This window comes from Silurus aristotelis (assembly GCF_946808225.1).
Source record: "Silurus aristotelis genome assembly, chromosome: 6".
NCBI lineage: Eukaryota > Metazoa > Chordata > Actinopteri > Siluriformes > Siluridae > Silurus > Silurus aristotelis.
In genome coordinates this window covers 290,372-305,371 of record NC_139579.1, presented here as the reverse complement: position 1 = coordinate 305,371, position 15,000 = coordinate 290,372, and the positions used below count along the sequence as shown (strand labels likewise).

General features: G+C 44.7%; 2 protein-coding genes across 2 annotated transcripts in view; both read right to left on the bottom strand.

The window, feature by feature from the left end:
- Positions 1–12,175, bottom strand: part of LOC310728027 (uncharacterized protein) — a 26,252-nt gene extending 14,077 nt beyond the window's left edge. Inside the window, exons 1-8 of the mRNA XM_083545060.1 lie at positions 11,965–12,175; positions 10,229–10,350; positions 9,857–10,041; positions 4,681–7,180; positions 4,510–4,603; positions 4,381–4,422; positions 462–518; positions 284–352 (exon numbers count right to left, since the gene is read on the bottom strand). Of these exons, the coding sequence (XP_083401186.1) occupies positions 284–352; positions 462–518; positions 4,381–4,422; positions 4,510–4,603; positions 4,681–7,180; positions 9,857–10,041; positions 10,229–10,350; positions 11,965–12,147 (3,252 nt within the window). The 5' untranslated portion in view covers positions 12,148–12,175. The remainder of the gene's footprint in view (positions 1–283; positions 353–461; positions 519–4,380; positions 4,423–4,509; positions 4,604–4,680; positions 7,181–9,856; positions 10,042–10,228; positions 10,351–11,964) is intronic.
- A 1,065-nt stretch (positions 12,176–13,240) lies between these two features.
- Positions 13,241–14,859, bottom strand: nol12 (nucleolar protein 12; the record flags this gene model as incomplete). The annotated part of the gene is made up of 3 exons (XM_083544477.1): positions 13,241–13,959; positions 14,384–14,481; positions 14,680–14,859. Coding segments are annotated over 3 exons (471 nt in total), but the record flags the coding sequence as incomplete, so codon positions are not given.
- Positions 14,860–15,000: the final 141 nt, after the last annotated feature.

Below are 15,000 nucleotides of genomic sequence, written 5' to 3'. Positions count from 1 at the left end.
GATCGAGCGCACGCTCTGTTTTACACGTGTTCTGATCACCAACATACAGTTCAGCATCAGTTCAACATCAAGCAGGAGATTTAGAGAGGAACAAATGATGAAGGAACTCCAGAGTCAGAAGAAAGAGACACTTTTACTGGAGTCACAGTTTACTGAGTCTCTACTTTTACTCAAATACATGATTTATGTTCTTCATCCACCACTGATAACCACAGAAACATCACCAATACAACACCAGTCTACACACACACACACACACACACACACACACACACACACACACCTCCTCAGCTCCAGAGTCTCTGTAGTATTTCAGTCCTGCATCCGTCAGCACGAACCAATGCTTCTTCCACTAGTGTACACACACACACACACACACACACACACGTTAATCATTATGACTGTAGTCTCACTAAAATAAAATTGTATACATTTTTTAATTAGAAAAAACACAAACACACCTCTCCACTTTCATCCTGTTTGGACATCCATCCTTTCTTAAAGTTCAACAGATCAGGCTACAGGAGAGAGAGAGAGAGAGAGAGAGAGAGAGAGAGAGAGAGAGAGAGAGAGAGAGAGAGTTAACACACAATTTACAAGCAAAGCACATTCGTTACACACCATAATCACCACATCATCATCATCATCATCATCACACCATCATCAACACACCAACACCATCATCACACCATCACCACCACCACATCATCAACACACCATCATCATCATCATCATCATCATCATCATCATCACACCGTCAGCACCACATCATCATCATCAACACACCAACACCATCACCACCACATCACCACATCAACAACACACCATCATCATCATCATCATCATCATCATCACACCATTAGCACCACATCATCATCATCATCATCATCACACCATCATCAACACACCAACACCATCATCACACCATCACCACCACCACATCATCAACACACCATCATCATCATCATCATCATCATCATCATCACACCGTCAGCACCACATCATCATCATCAACACACCAACACCATCACCACCACATCACCACATCAACAACACACCATCATCATCATCATCATCATCATCACACCATTAGCACCACATCATCATCATCATCATCATCACACCATCATCAACACACCAACACCATCATCACACCATCAGCGATACATCACCATCATCACACCATCATCACCACATCATCAACACACCATCATCATCATCATCACACCATCAGCACCACATCATCACCACATCATCACCACATCATCACATCATCAACATCATCACATCATCAACATCATCATCATCACACCATCATCACCACATCATCAACACACCATCATCATCATCACACCATCATCACCACATCATCATCACATCATCAACACACCATCATCATCATCATCACACCATCATCACCACACCATCATCATCACATCATCACATCATCAACATCATCATCATCACACCAACATCACACCACATCATCAACACCACATCATCACATCATCAACATCATCATCATCACACCATCATCACCACATCATCATCACATCATCAACATCATCATCATCACACCAACATCACACCACATCATCAACACCACATCATCACATCATCAACATCATCATCACCACACCATCATCACCACATCATCACATCATCAACATCATCATCATCACACCATCATCACCACATCATCATCACATCATCACCACACCATCATCATCACATCATCACATCATCAACATCATCATCATCACACCAACATCACACCACATCATCACCACACCATCATCACCACATCATCACATCATCAACATCATCATCATCACACCATCATCACCACATCATCAACACACCATCATCATCATCATCATCATCATCACACCATCATCACCACATCATCATCACATCATCAACACACCATCATCATCACATCATCATCACACCATCATCACCACATCATCATCACATCATCATCACACCATCATCACACCATCATCACATCATCATCATCACACCATCATCACACCATCATCACCACATCATCATCACATCATCAACACACCATCATCATCATCACACCATCATCACCACATCATCATCACATCATCAACACACCATCATCATCATCATCACACCATCATCACCACATCATCATCACATCATCATCACATCATCATCACACCATCATCACCACATCATCACATCATCAACATCATCATCATCACACCATCATCACCACATCATCATCACATCATCAACACACCATCATCATCATCATCATCACACCATCACCAACACACCACCACATCATTACACCATCACCACCACATCATCATTATCACACCATCATCACCATCATCATCATCACACCACCACATCATCACCACATCTACAACACACCATCATCATCACACCACCACATCACACCATGTACCTCTGATATCTCCAAAAATAGATCCAATACACACACACACACACACACACACACACACACACACACACACAGTTTGAATAGAAGTGAGAAGACTGGAAGCAGACACACCCTCTGTCTCTCTCTCGCGGGCGCGCGCGCGCACACACACACACACACACACACACACGCAGTAATGTAAAGTTATATAAACACTTACCGTCATGTTTGATGATCCAGAAGGCAGATAAAGAGATAAAAACTGATAAAATATCGCGATACTGTATCGATAATAAATCGGTGATATCGGTTCTCCCTCCGCACGGTCTCGCGCGCTACCTGTTGCTCTGCTAACAAGCTAAAGTCCCTGAGAGAGCGGGAACTGTCCGCCTCAGTGCCCCGGAATAACGCGCATCCCCCGGCCGAGCTCCGACACTACCGCCGCGAGGACCGACTCCGGGTTTCCTCAGCGACTTTAGAGTTTTCTTTTTAATCCACTGACTGAGGTGAGAGAGAAGCTTCCTGGGCGGTTCCCCTACAGCAACTCAGGAACTACTGAACCCGCCTCAGCCAATCAGAAGCGCCGCCTGTACAGCCGCTTCGGCTCACCCAATCAGAAGCGCCGCCTGTACAGCCGCTTCAACTCAGCCAATCAGATCTCATACACAACTTTCGGAGTGTGACGCGCGCGCGTGTGTGTGTGTGTGTGTGTGTGTGTGTGTGTGTGTGTGTGTGTGTGTGTGTGTGTGATTATAAAACTGTGCGATATTCAATTCTTACAATTATTATTATTATATACAAAAATAAAGAACCAATTCAGTGAAACACCAGCAGAACATCATTATATCTTATTTTTTGTGAAAATGATCAAACACTGAAGTGATAGAGTTTAAATTCTCACAGTAAAAAAGGGTTTTTAAATATGAATTTGAATAAAAATAAATAGATAAAAATAAAAGTATTGACTTTAAGTCAGTAAATAAAGAGGTTTTGTGTGTGATTTGAGAAAGAAAGAGAGTTTTTTTTTTTGTAATATTAGGTTAGACTTTCTATCCGATCAGATTTCAGCATCACATCACACGTCACTATGATCCTGCAGGCTCCTTGTAGCTACAGTCCATATGCTGCTCAAAGGCTGTTGCTGTAACCAATAGGATTTCAGGTTTGCCACTCCAGGACCCTCTAGCAGGCGTACAACAACGTCAGCATCTTCACATCCTTTGACTGAATGTTCACTAGTCAGAGTTCACAAACTGCATCTGTAACAAACTGCACAATCTCAAATATATTCATGTGGATTTAATGCTGGTTTTTATTCCACACAAAAAAATGTGAAAACACATTTTTGGGTTTGTTATTAGATGCAGGAGACTGAGGACACGCTTCTCCATGGAAAGACCAATCTGGGAATCTACATGGGAAGTAAATATTCTCCTAAATCATCACAAAAAAATGATCAACTTTCTGTGTGACCTGCGCTGTCTTTTTCTTTCTCTCTCTCTCTCTCTCTCTCTCTCTCTCTCTCTGTAAAGGAGTAACTGTAGCAGTGAAGGAATGTAATCAGTATGATGATCACATTCTCTGCAGCTTGAACTCTGCAGTGTGGATTGTTTTTCAAGTTTCGGTGTTTTTTCTCGTTTCTCTCTCTGCAGGTGATAGTGTTGGTCTCACACTTGGTGTTCGTTAGTGCGTACTCCAACACGTCCATGCAGAGACTGATTTAATCTGACTGTGTTTTTTCTCTAAACTGATGGAATTTGAAGTGCATGTTCAGGCAGCGCTTCAGTTCACACTCAACCTCACAGCACTGACACTCTGCCACAGGGCGAAGTTTATTCATCACTAAGAGACGCCTTTCTATATCACTCTGTAAAAACTCAGAGACGGAGAAATGGACAAAAAGACGGAGAGATGGATAGAGACAGAGAGAGACACAGAGGCAGACAGGAAGTGATACATACCTGATGAACTTTCTCGCTCTTCTCCTGCTCCATTTTATTTCCCTTCAACACAAACACAGTAAACTCTGTCTCTCTGTCTGACTATAACCGGCTCCGTGTGTGTGTGTGTGTCATGTGCAGGTGTGTTACCTCTGTGTGTGAAGGTGTGTGTGTAGAGGAGGGATTTCCTCGCTGATCCATCATGTCGTCCCAGGTGATGTGGGCGGGTTTAGTGTGGGAGTGGCTACAGGAGAACATTAACATAATGATCTTTAATGCATATCCCTCCATTTTCAGTTTTTTTGTTTCTTCGTTATTTACCTGGCAGGTTTGTATAAAGATGTTTCTTCTCTGGTTCCTTTCTCCATCCCCTCCATCTGGTTCGGCCTCGCCCTCTGGAGGACCTTCTTGACCTTCGGAAGGTCGGCCATAATGGCATATTCCTCTCTGTTCATACCAGACGAGCCGCTAGACATAACAGAATCAATTGAGCTCTGAGAGGAGGTGTGGCTTCTCGATAAGGGGGAGGGGCTTATGTTCCAGGAGGCGGGGCTGTGATTATCCTGACTCTGCCTCCTTTCTTTGGTACTCCAGGAAACATGGGAAGATTTTCGATCCCCAAGCTGCTTGCTGTCGTTGCACTTCCTAGATGGAGACGAGTTCCGGGACATCGGTGGGCTGAGGAGCGAGTGGGTTGAACCTCTCCATGATCCTGCTGTGCTGCTATCAGCTGATTTCTCCATGTAGGATGCAGACACACTCCTGGATTCACTGACAGTTTTGTGTAATATAGCCTGGCAACGCTTATTTTTAGAGTAATTACTGTGCTCTGATCTGAAAGACGATTGGTCAGAAGGGTCAAAACTACGTTTTGAGGAGGAGAGACTTTGGTTACAGGAAGATGGGCTTGCTTCGGTGCGTTTGCTGCTTTCTGATTTTTGGAAACGTGATTGGCCAGAAGGGTCATAATCCCACTTTGAAGGGGAGAAACTCTGGCTGTTGGAAGATCGAATAGATCCAGAATAATTATTGTAGTCTGATCTAAAATGTGATTGGCCAGGAGAGTCACAACCATGTTTTGAAGGGGATGGACATCGGCTAAGGGAAGCTGGGACTGGTCTAGAACAATTGCTATGGTCTGATCTAAAATGTGATTGGCCAGTAGGGTCATAATCTCGCTTTGAAGGGGAGGGACTTCGGCTAAGGGAAGCTGGGACTGGTCTGGAATAATTGCTTTGGTCTGATCTGAAATCTGATTGTCCAGGAGAGCCATAATCCTGCTTTGAAGGGGAGGGACTTCGGTTATAGGAAGATGGGTCTGATCCAGATTTGTGCAGTAATGATTGTTTAGTAGGAGCATCGTAGCTCCGTCTTAATATAGGGGAGAGTCTTTTAGTTTCAGATTTATGCAGTGATAGACTACTTGTCTCAAAGCTCCGTCTTGAAGAAGAAGAGTTAGAGCCGTTATGACTCCGCCCATTTGAAACAAGGCTCTTTTCCAGTTGGCTGGCTGTCCCATAGCCCTTTCTTACAGGCGACGCACTACGCCAACCCTCAACCACTTTACGCAGAATTGACCGGCTGCTGCTCCTGGATGGTGACGAGGTCCGACTTTCAAATTTTTTCTGATTATTTGAAACAGTTTTTGATTCTGTTTTCCGAAGAAAAGTCCGGCCAGCTGCATTTTGGCTCCGCCGTGCAGGGGAGGGACTTCGGGTTTTAGAGCCCTGCCCACTGGGGGGCTCTGTTTTCCGAAGAAAAGTCCGGCCAGCTGCATCTTGGCTCCGCCGTGCAGGGGAGGGACTTCGAGTTTTAGAGCCCTGCCCACTGGGGGGCTCTGTTTTCCGAAGAAAAGTCCGGCCAGCTGCATCTTGGCTCCGTCGTGCAGGGGAGGGACTTCGAGTTTTAGAGCCCTGCCCACTGGGGGGCTCTGTTTTCCGAAGAAAAGTCCGGCCAGCTGCATCTTGGCTCCGCCGTGCAGGGGAGGGACTTCGGGTTTTAGAGCCCTGCCCACTGGGGGGCTCTGTTTTCCGAAGAAAAGTCCGGCCAGCTGCATCTTGGCTCCGCCGTGCAGGGGAGGGACTTCGGGTTTTAGCACCCTGCCCACTGGGGGGCTCTGTTTTCCGTAAACCGGCTCTCAGGTCAGCATATGGGCTCGTCTGGGCCTTATTGAGATTGCTGACCGCCCCAACAGTGCTAGCAAAGCCTCTGAAGGTTTTCCGAATGGCTTTAGATTCAGAAGGACGGCCAAAGGAATTTCGAATGGGGCTTTTGCATGGTTGGTCTCTCCTCTCTAAGACACCGTCCATCCCATACCCACGGGACGATAGTGAGGAGACAGACTCAGCCCGTTTAAAAGGAGTGGCACTACGGGAAGGAGATAAAGAGCGGGAAAATCCTGAATCTTGTTTCGAGGAAAATACGTTTTTACTGGAAGGTGAACTTGGTGATCTGAATCCTTTCTTCTGGGATGCACCCAATGATTCAGCCTGCTTGAATGGTGTGGGACTTAAAGATCTCGGACCTGCTTGAGCTTCCACTTCAATGCTGAGATCCACAGGTTCTGGAGAAGGGTTCAATGACAATAGTGTCAAATCTGGATTCTGGATCTCAGTAGTTCTTCTCTGTGAAGGAACACCGAGGTCTGGATTTCGGAATGGAATGGCTGCTTTGGGCTCATGTGTTCGGTTGCTTGGTAAAGGATGTCCACGTTCAGCATGGCGATGAGGAGAAGGACTTTTATCGCTTAATGTTCTGGCACCAGTCACACGACCCAGAGAGAAATATCCACTTTCTCGGTCTTGTTCAACCTTAGAACTCCCTGGGAACAAAAGAGAAGTAGATACTTACATTTGAATCTTAATGTTAAACACTCGCTAATTACGCTTTAGAAAGTGGTGTTAGCTAACACTTCATTTCTATCTAAAGTTCCTGTGCATTTCCATAGCAACCATATTCACTAACCATACTTATAGCTTGAGTGCATTTTTATTAGACCTTTAGAATCTGGTTCTAATGCTAACAGAAGAACTATTTCAGAATTCTTTCCTAACATTTCATCATCCAGGTATTGTTACACACTAATCCACACGTGTTTCCAGCCGTGTCATGTAAACGTTGCACACGCAGTAACGGGACACTGAGGAAAACACCCTGAGGAATAATTAACGGCGTGTTATTAACACTTACTCTACATCAGGATGTAACCAGAGATGTGCACATGCAACAAAATCACTTAGTGTCTGCATCATTACTCATTTATTGGTTGAGTTGCACAAGCTCGCTAACGGTGAAGGTACCATGAACTTCTCTTTAAAAACTGCTGCAAGGTTAGTTAGCTTTAGCTAGCTGGCTAAAAGATGATATATTTACATATAACAGCTTGTGCTTTCCTATTCAGAGACTTCATCCATACAGACTTAATGACATTCCTGTATCTACCTGTAGAGATACAATAACACACATCTTTATATAAGGAACAAATGACATTCCTACATCTCCATGTATGGTTTTATATCTCCATTTATGGTCCTGATCTCCAAAAATGGACTTTATGGCACACCCACATCTCCATGTAGAGCAACATTCACACACTCACATTTCCAAATATGGAGTAAATGACATATATTCCTATATATGTTCTCATGTATCTCCATGTATGGACTGAATGGACTATCTCCATATGTTGTTTCATATTCCCATATATGTTCTCATATCTCTAAAAATAGACTTAAATTCACACCCACATCTCCATGTAGAGACATAATGACACACCTACATTTCCATATATGCTTATATAAGCTTATTTGAACATTTTCTACCCATTTTTCCTGCTTTCCACCTTACGAACGAGTGGCGTTCTGAACGAGTGGTGTACTAAACGAGTGGCGTTCTAAACGAGTGACGTTCTAAACGAATGACGTTCTATACGAGTGGCGTTCTGAACGAGGTGCGTTCTAAACGAGTGGTGTTCTGAACGAGTGGCGTTCTATACGAGTGGCGTTCTGAACGAGTGGCGTTCTGAACGAGTGACGTTCTAAACGAGTGGCGTTCTATACGAGTGGCGTTCTGAACGAGTGACGTTCTGAACGAGTGGCGTTCTGAACGAGGTGCGTTCTGAACGAGTGGCGTTCTATACGAGTGGCGTTCTATACGAGTGGCGTTCTATACGAGTGGCGTTCTGAACGAGTGGCGTTCTGAACGAGTGACGTTCTGAACGAGTGACGTTCTGAACGAGTGGCGTTCTAAACGAGTGGCGTTCTATACGAGTGGCGTTCTGAACGAGTGACGTTCTGAACGAGTGGCGTTCTGAACGAGTGACGTTCTATACGAGTGGCGTTCTGAACGAGTGACGTTCTGAACGAGGTGCGTTCTGAACGAGGTGCGTTCTAAACGAGTGGCGTTCTATACGAGTGGCGTTCTATACGAGTGGCGTTCTATACGAGTGGCGTTCTATACGAGTGACGTTCTGAACGAGTGGCGTTCTGAACGAGTGGCGTTCTGAACGAGTGACGTTCTGAACGAGTGGCGTTCTATACGAGTGGCGTTCTATACGAGTGGCGTTCTATACGAGTGGCGTTCTGAACGAGTGACGTTCTGAACGAGTGACGTTCTAAACGAGTGGCGTTCTATACGAGTGACGTTCTATACGAGTGACGTTCTATACGAGTGACGTTCTGAACGAGTGGCGTTCTAAACGAGGTGCGTTCTAAACGAGTGGCGTTCTGAACGAGTGGCGTTCTATACGAGTGGCGTTCTATACGAGTGACGTTCTGAACGAGTGGCGTTCTGAACGAGTGGCGTTCTGAACGAGTGGCGTTCTGAACGAGTGGCGTTCTAAACGAGTGGCGTTCTGAACGAGTGACGTTCTATACGAGTGACGTTCTATACGAGTGACGTTCTATACGAGTGACGTTCTATACGAGTGGCGTTCTATACGAGTGGCGTTCTGAACGAGTGACGTTCTATACGAGTGGCGTTCTGAACGAGTGACGTTCTATACGAGTGGCGTTCTATACGAGTGACGTTCTATACGAGTGACGTTCTATACGAGTGGCGTTCTGAACGAGTGACGTTCTATACGAGTGGCGTTCTATACGAGTGGCGTTCTGAACGAGTGGCCGTAGCATGAATTTGTTCGTAAGTTGTTACTGTGTTTGTTATTGACTATGCAAAACTCCTAATGATGTAAGAGCTATAAATACTATCAAATAAACTAAATATAATAAAACAGATTCTGTGTACAATATTTTGTATTAAGTAATAAAAAAAATCTAAAAATTAATTTTTTTTTAACAAAAAAAGTCACTTAAAAGAATTCCGAGCCCGAGTCCAGTGCGCATCATGTAGAGTCTAGACGGGTTCTGGTGGACGAGCAGCTCACGCCGGCTCTCCTCCCTTTAGTTTCAGGTTTGTTTGTATCCGTGAACGTTTGTAAAGTGAAGTCTGTATTTAATAATTGTATGTTAGAGATGTGAATATTGTTATTGTTCTTTACCGTGTGGGACGGAGGAGCGACGAGAGAAACTTTCTCGATTCCTCGCCTCCTCCATCCACATACGTGGATTGTTTCGGTGTGATGAGGGATCCAAATGTGTCATCCTGCTGAGGGGGAGAGAGAAGAAGCCCTCCTCTTCTTCAGGAGTGAACGAACCGGTGGAGGACGAGTCTCCCTCACACTGACTGGAGAGAGAGAGAGGGAGAGGGAGAGGGAGAGAGAGAGAGAGGGAGAGAGAATGAGAGAGATGTATCATTACTATTGATGATGATTTGATGATGATCCCAACTGAGTTCCTGTAGAAAAAGGAGACGGAGAGAACGAGAGAATAAAATGATACGTACATCAGTTCTGAGGTGATTATTATCGTACCTGTTGCAGGTGTGTTCGTCTTCGTCTTGACTTTCGTCTCCGTCACACACGTAAAGGTCACACTCAGGACTGAGGATACACAGAGAGCCACCGCTCACCACCGACACATCATCAGAGTCCTCCTGCACCAGCCAATCACAATACAGCCATGTTTTAGGGGCGGGGCTAAACTGTTGACCTTTGCAGATTACAACGTTTTTATTTTTTATTTCACAGAATGTAGCAGTGTTTTATTTCACCTGTTTCACGTGTTCTACTGACACGTGATAAATAATAAACAGAGGAAAAGGAAAGATGGGTGATAATATGAGCATGTGTGTGTGTGTGTGTGTGTGTGTGTGTGTGTGTGTGTGTGTGTGTGTGTGTGTGTGTGTGTGTGTGTGTGTGGTTGGGTTTGCGTTACGACTCTGTAACCCAACCTTCACTTCATCATTATTTCATTTCTCTCCTGTTCTCCTTCTACAACCCCTCCCTCCCTCTCTCCCTCCCTTCCTCCCTCCCTCCCTCTCTCTCTCCCTCCCTCCCTCCTTCCCTCCCTCTCTCCCTCCCTCTCTCCCTCCCTCCCTCCCTCTCTCTGTCTTCTTTCTCACTCCCTCCTTCTCTCTTTATCCTTTTCCTCTCTCTCTCTCTCTTGATCTCTTTTTCATCTTGTTCTCTCTCTTTTTCTGATCTTTACTCTTTCACCCTTTCTTCTTCTCTCTCTTCCTCTTTTTGCTGTTCGTTCTTTGGCACTTTCTCCTGCAGTAAATGTAGATTAAATTCTTCATGATTCCCAAAAGAGCAGTGAAATGATCTTCCTCCATGAATCTGTAAAGCGAGACACAGATGTAAACGTCACTGCTCTCCTCCTTCAATCTTTTTAAGAATTGTAGATGATGCCTGACCTTATAAGCAGGTCAGATGGAGCTCCATAAAAACCACATGGATAAGGAGCTGCTCATCACTGAGGGTCAGTACAAGCATGGATGTAAAGGCTACACTGGACATGAAGAACCTTTATAGCTCCCTCTACTGGACATGAAGCTAAATAACATCACTGCTCGGTGACCCTGGAGAGAACGAGGGATGACCATTTAACCAGAGACGACTTCATGATCAAACCAGAAAAATCTCAGCAGATGCCTGATGGAGTTTGTGCACAGTTCTGGCTACAAGCTTCAGAATCTTGAAGGTTGAGTGTATATCTGTTTTTAACACTAAATTCCCAAGGTAGAGAAACTTCACATGGAGGCATGGGATGGTCAGGTCACACCTGGTCCATAAGCTGTTCCACCATAAGCAAGCAGAAGCTTAGTTTAGCCAAAAACATTTCTATGTATGAAGATCTACTGGAACATTGTCTTGTCACAGAGACTAGCTGCTCAGCTCACAATGTTCATGCTCATTACACTGCAGCTATGAGAAAATAAAAAGACTTTTCAAAGAAATTGCCCAAGAACTGGTGCAGAACTGTTCAGCAGATGTTGTTCTGGTCTCCTGTGACTGAGATACCTTTCTACCATACCCTGCTCATGAAGGAACTTCTGGGAAATACCATGACCCACATGAGATATACCACTAGGTTTGTTTGTGGTGTGTATCTGCCCCTTTACCTCCCTGCTGAACCTGAAGTACCTTTTCACAACTTCTCAATTTCCAGAAAACGTCTCCTTAAATGTATAAATGTTCCCCACAAACTAAACCTCTCTTCTCTCCACCTGAATTATTTCCATCCTGGTCTTTCTCTCATCACTCACCTTGGTGCTCTGTTCTTTCTCCTCCCTGCTGCTGCTCTCGGTGACCAGGTTCAACTGCTCAGGTGTGTGTGTAGGTGTGTGTGTGTGCAGGTGTTTGAGACGAAGGCACTCATGGCAGCGTGATGGGTTGAAGATGTTGGGCTGGAACTTTGAGCACACAGGCTCGTCACCGGTGGAGGGCATGATGGGTAACAGTCAGCACACACACACACACACACACACACACACACACACACTCAAACATACACCAAGTGGACACACTGAGGAAAGAAATAAAACACAGAAATATAAAATCATATACTACAAATATTATATATAAAATATAGAATTCACAAAAAATTAAAGGCATTTCTTCTGTAAATATAATAATAATAATAATAATAATAATAATAATAATAAGAAGAAGAAGAAGAAGAAGAAGAAGAAGAAGAAGAAATCAAGTCCAAATGAGACCTCGGTCCTACTGAACTGCTCCGAGATGAAGAAGAAAACTCTGGTGAAGAACATCTCTGAGGAGTTTTACGAGACACAGTAAAGAGTTTCAGATGAATGTTTGGAGAAATGAGGTGTCCTGATGCTGAGGGAGGATTTTTCAGTGAAATTAAATTAGAAGATCTGAACATGTTTAGATTTGTTGGTCAGTGGAAATTCTTCATCTCGTGACATTAAAAACTTTGTTGCATAGAAACAAAATCAACATGCACTTGGAGTTTCCACACTTTTTACTAGATTTATTATATTATATACTGATTCTGTGTGTCATCATTGGATGTTAACTGGTTGTTAGTGTTGGTGATCTGAACCACCCAGTAAACAGTGAAACACACACACACACACACACACACACACACACACACACACACACAGTAAAGATCAGAAGCTTTAATAATAATTCCCAGGCTGTATCCAGGTCTTACCTGCTGCTGTCTGTCTGTGTGATGATTCAGTGTGTGTAAAACTGTGTGTGTGTGTGTGTGTGTGTGACTCTAGGGTGCCTCTTCACCATTCACTTATCCTTACACACGTGTCTGATTGGCTACTGTGACAATAGAAAAAACTGGTTCACCACCGACAGCCATTTTGGATCTGATTATCATTTACCTTTAATTACAGTGTGTCACGTGAGGAGCCAAAATGGCCGCCGTTACAGACCCCAGGGTCAGTATTAAATATCACAGTGACATGAACTGGTGAACAGATGGAACACGCGCGTGCTCTCTCTCTCTCTCTCTCTCTCTCACACACACACACAATAAATCAACACAGCTGTAGATAATTGTGGCTTGTAATGAGGAATTTTATTATTAATGTATAAAATCTACAGAAATGTGAGGCAGTGTTTTAATTCCATCAGATCCAAAACACCACATTTATTTATTTATTTATTTAAAACTGAACAAGTGTTTGAGATCCTGTTTACCAGACGTGTGTAAACAAACACACAGAGTTTCATTTAGAATGTCATTTCATTTGGAGCACATCTCACACACACACACACACACACACACACACACACACACACACACACACACACACACACACACACACACACTCTCGAGTTCAGGGTTTAAATTTGTAGCTTCCCCGGTTACCATGACAACAGGCCACACCTCTGACCAGTGTTAGACTGTGGTGTGGTGAACCAGCAGGTCAGAACCAGGTTCCAGAACCGCTGGAGGAGTTCTGAGCGGTACGGCAGCGGTACTGAGGGACGTCTCTGCAGGTTCTGTAAACGGTTCGATTTGGTTTCTTCACATCTTCTGGTTGTTATTTGGTTTGTAATGAAGATCCTCAGGCGCTCCTCAGTCCTGACTCCGCCCTCTCTGACCCGTTCTCTTCCGTCGCTGCTTCTTTGTTGTCTTGCCGAGGCGATGCTTGTTGCCCATGGCAACCGATGACTTCCTGTCGCTCTGCTGATTTCGCCACCTAGTGTCCGCTTTACCTTTTCTCTTCTGTTTGGTGAAGGAGTGGAGCGATGCTGACAGAGACTGGATCCTACAGAGAGAGAGAGAGAGAGAGAGAGAGAGAGGGGGGAAGAGAGAGAGAGGGGAAGAGAGAGAGAGAGAGAAGGAGAGAGAAAGGGGGGGGAATGTAGGGGTTAATAAGTGAGATAAAGACAAATAAAATAAAAATACAGAAAAGTGGATAAATTAAGGAAGCAAACAAAAAAAAATGAAAGAGAATGGAGAGGGAGAGTGTGTGAGAGAGAGAGCGAGAGATGGAGAGTGACAGAGGGGGAGAGAGAGAGAGATGGAGAGTGAGAGAGAGAACGAGAGAGGGAGAGGGAGAAAAAGAAGGAGGGAGGGAGGGAGGAAGGAGAGACAGAGGGAGAGAGAGAGACAGAGAGAGAGAGAGAGAGAGAGTGAGAAAGAGAGAGAGAGAGGGAAAGAGAGAGAGAGAAAGAGCGAGAGAGCAGTACTTTTTAGACAGGAGAGGGTTTCCAGCTTTCCTGGGTAATGCTTCTATTTTCTCCTCTTCATCACCTTCACCTTTATCACCATCACTCGCTCCTGCTGCCTGTAACACCACAAACATCATCACCATCATCTTCATCACCACATGTGCATTACAGTGTTTGGTAGAAACCCTTCTCCAGAGCTTTGATCTTAGTTATACAAAGAGTAGGTGAGGGTTAGGGGCCTCACTCAGGGGCCCAACAGTGGAACCTCGTGTACTCATGATCACCCCCCCACTTTACTGAGCCTGAACCTTCACCTGGCTGGTCAGAGACTCCAGCAGTCGAGCTCCAGACAGGTCGAGGTCACTGATGGTCGTCACGGTAACCGTGTGGTTGGGATGATCGTACTGCAGGGACTCTGTAGTCGAGGTGACGACATCATCAAGTTCATCTGCATCTTCTGTGGAAAAGAGAAGAGTTTTATACTCACATGGACTTTACAGTGAACCTGTTTCTTCTCACAGGACCCACCATCATACAGCACTCCTGGAGCACACAGGGGTAGGGGCCTTGCTCAGGGGCCCCAAGAGTGACAACCTTCTGACCTCATTCACCTCTCACACACACACACACACACT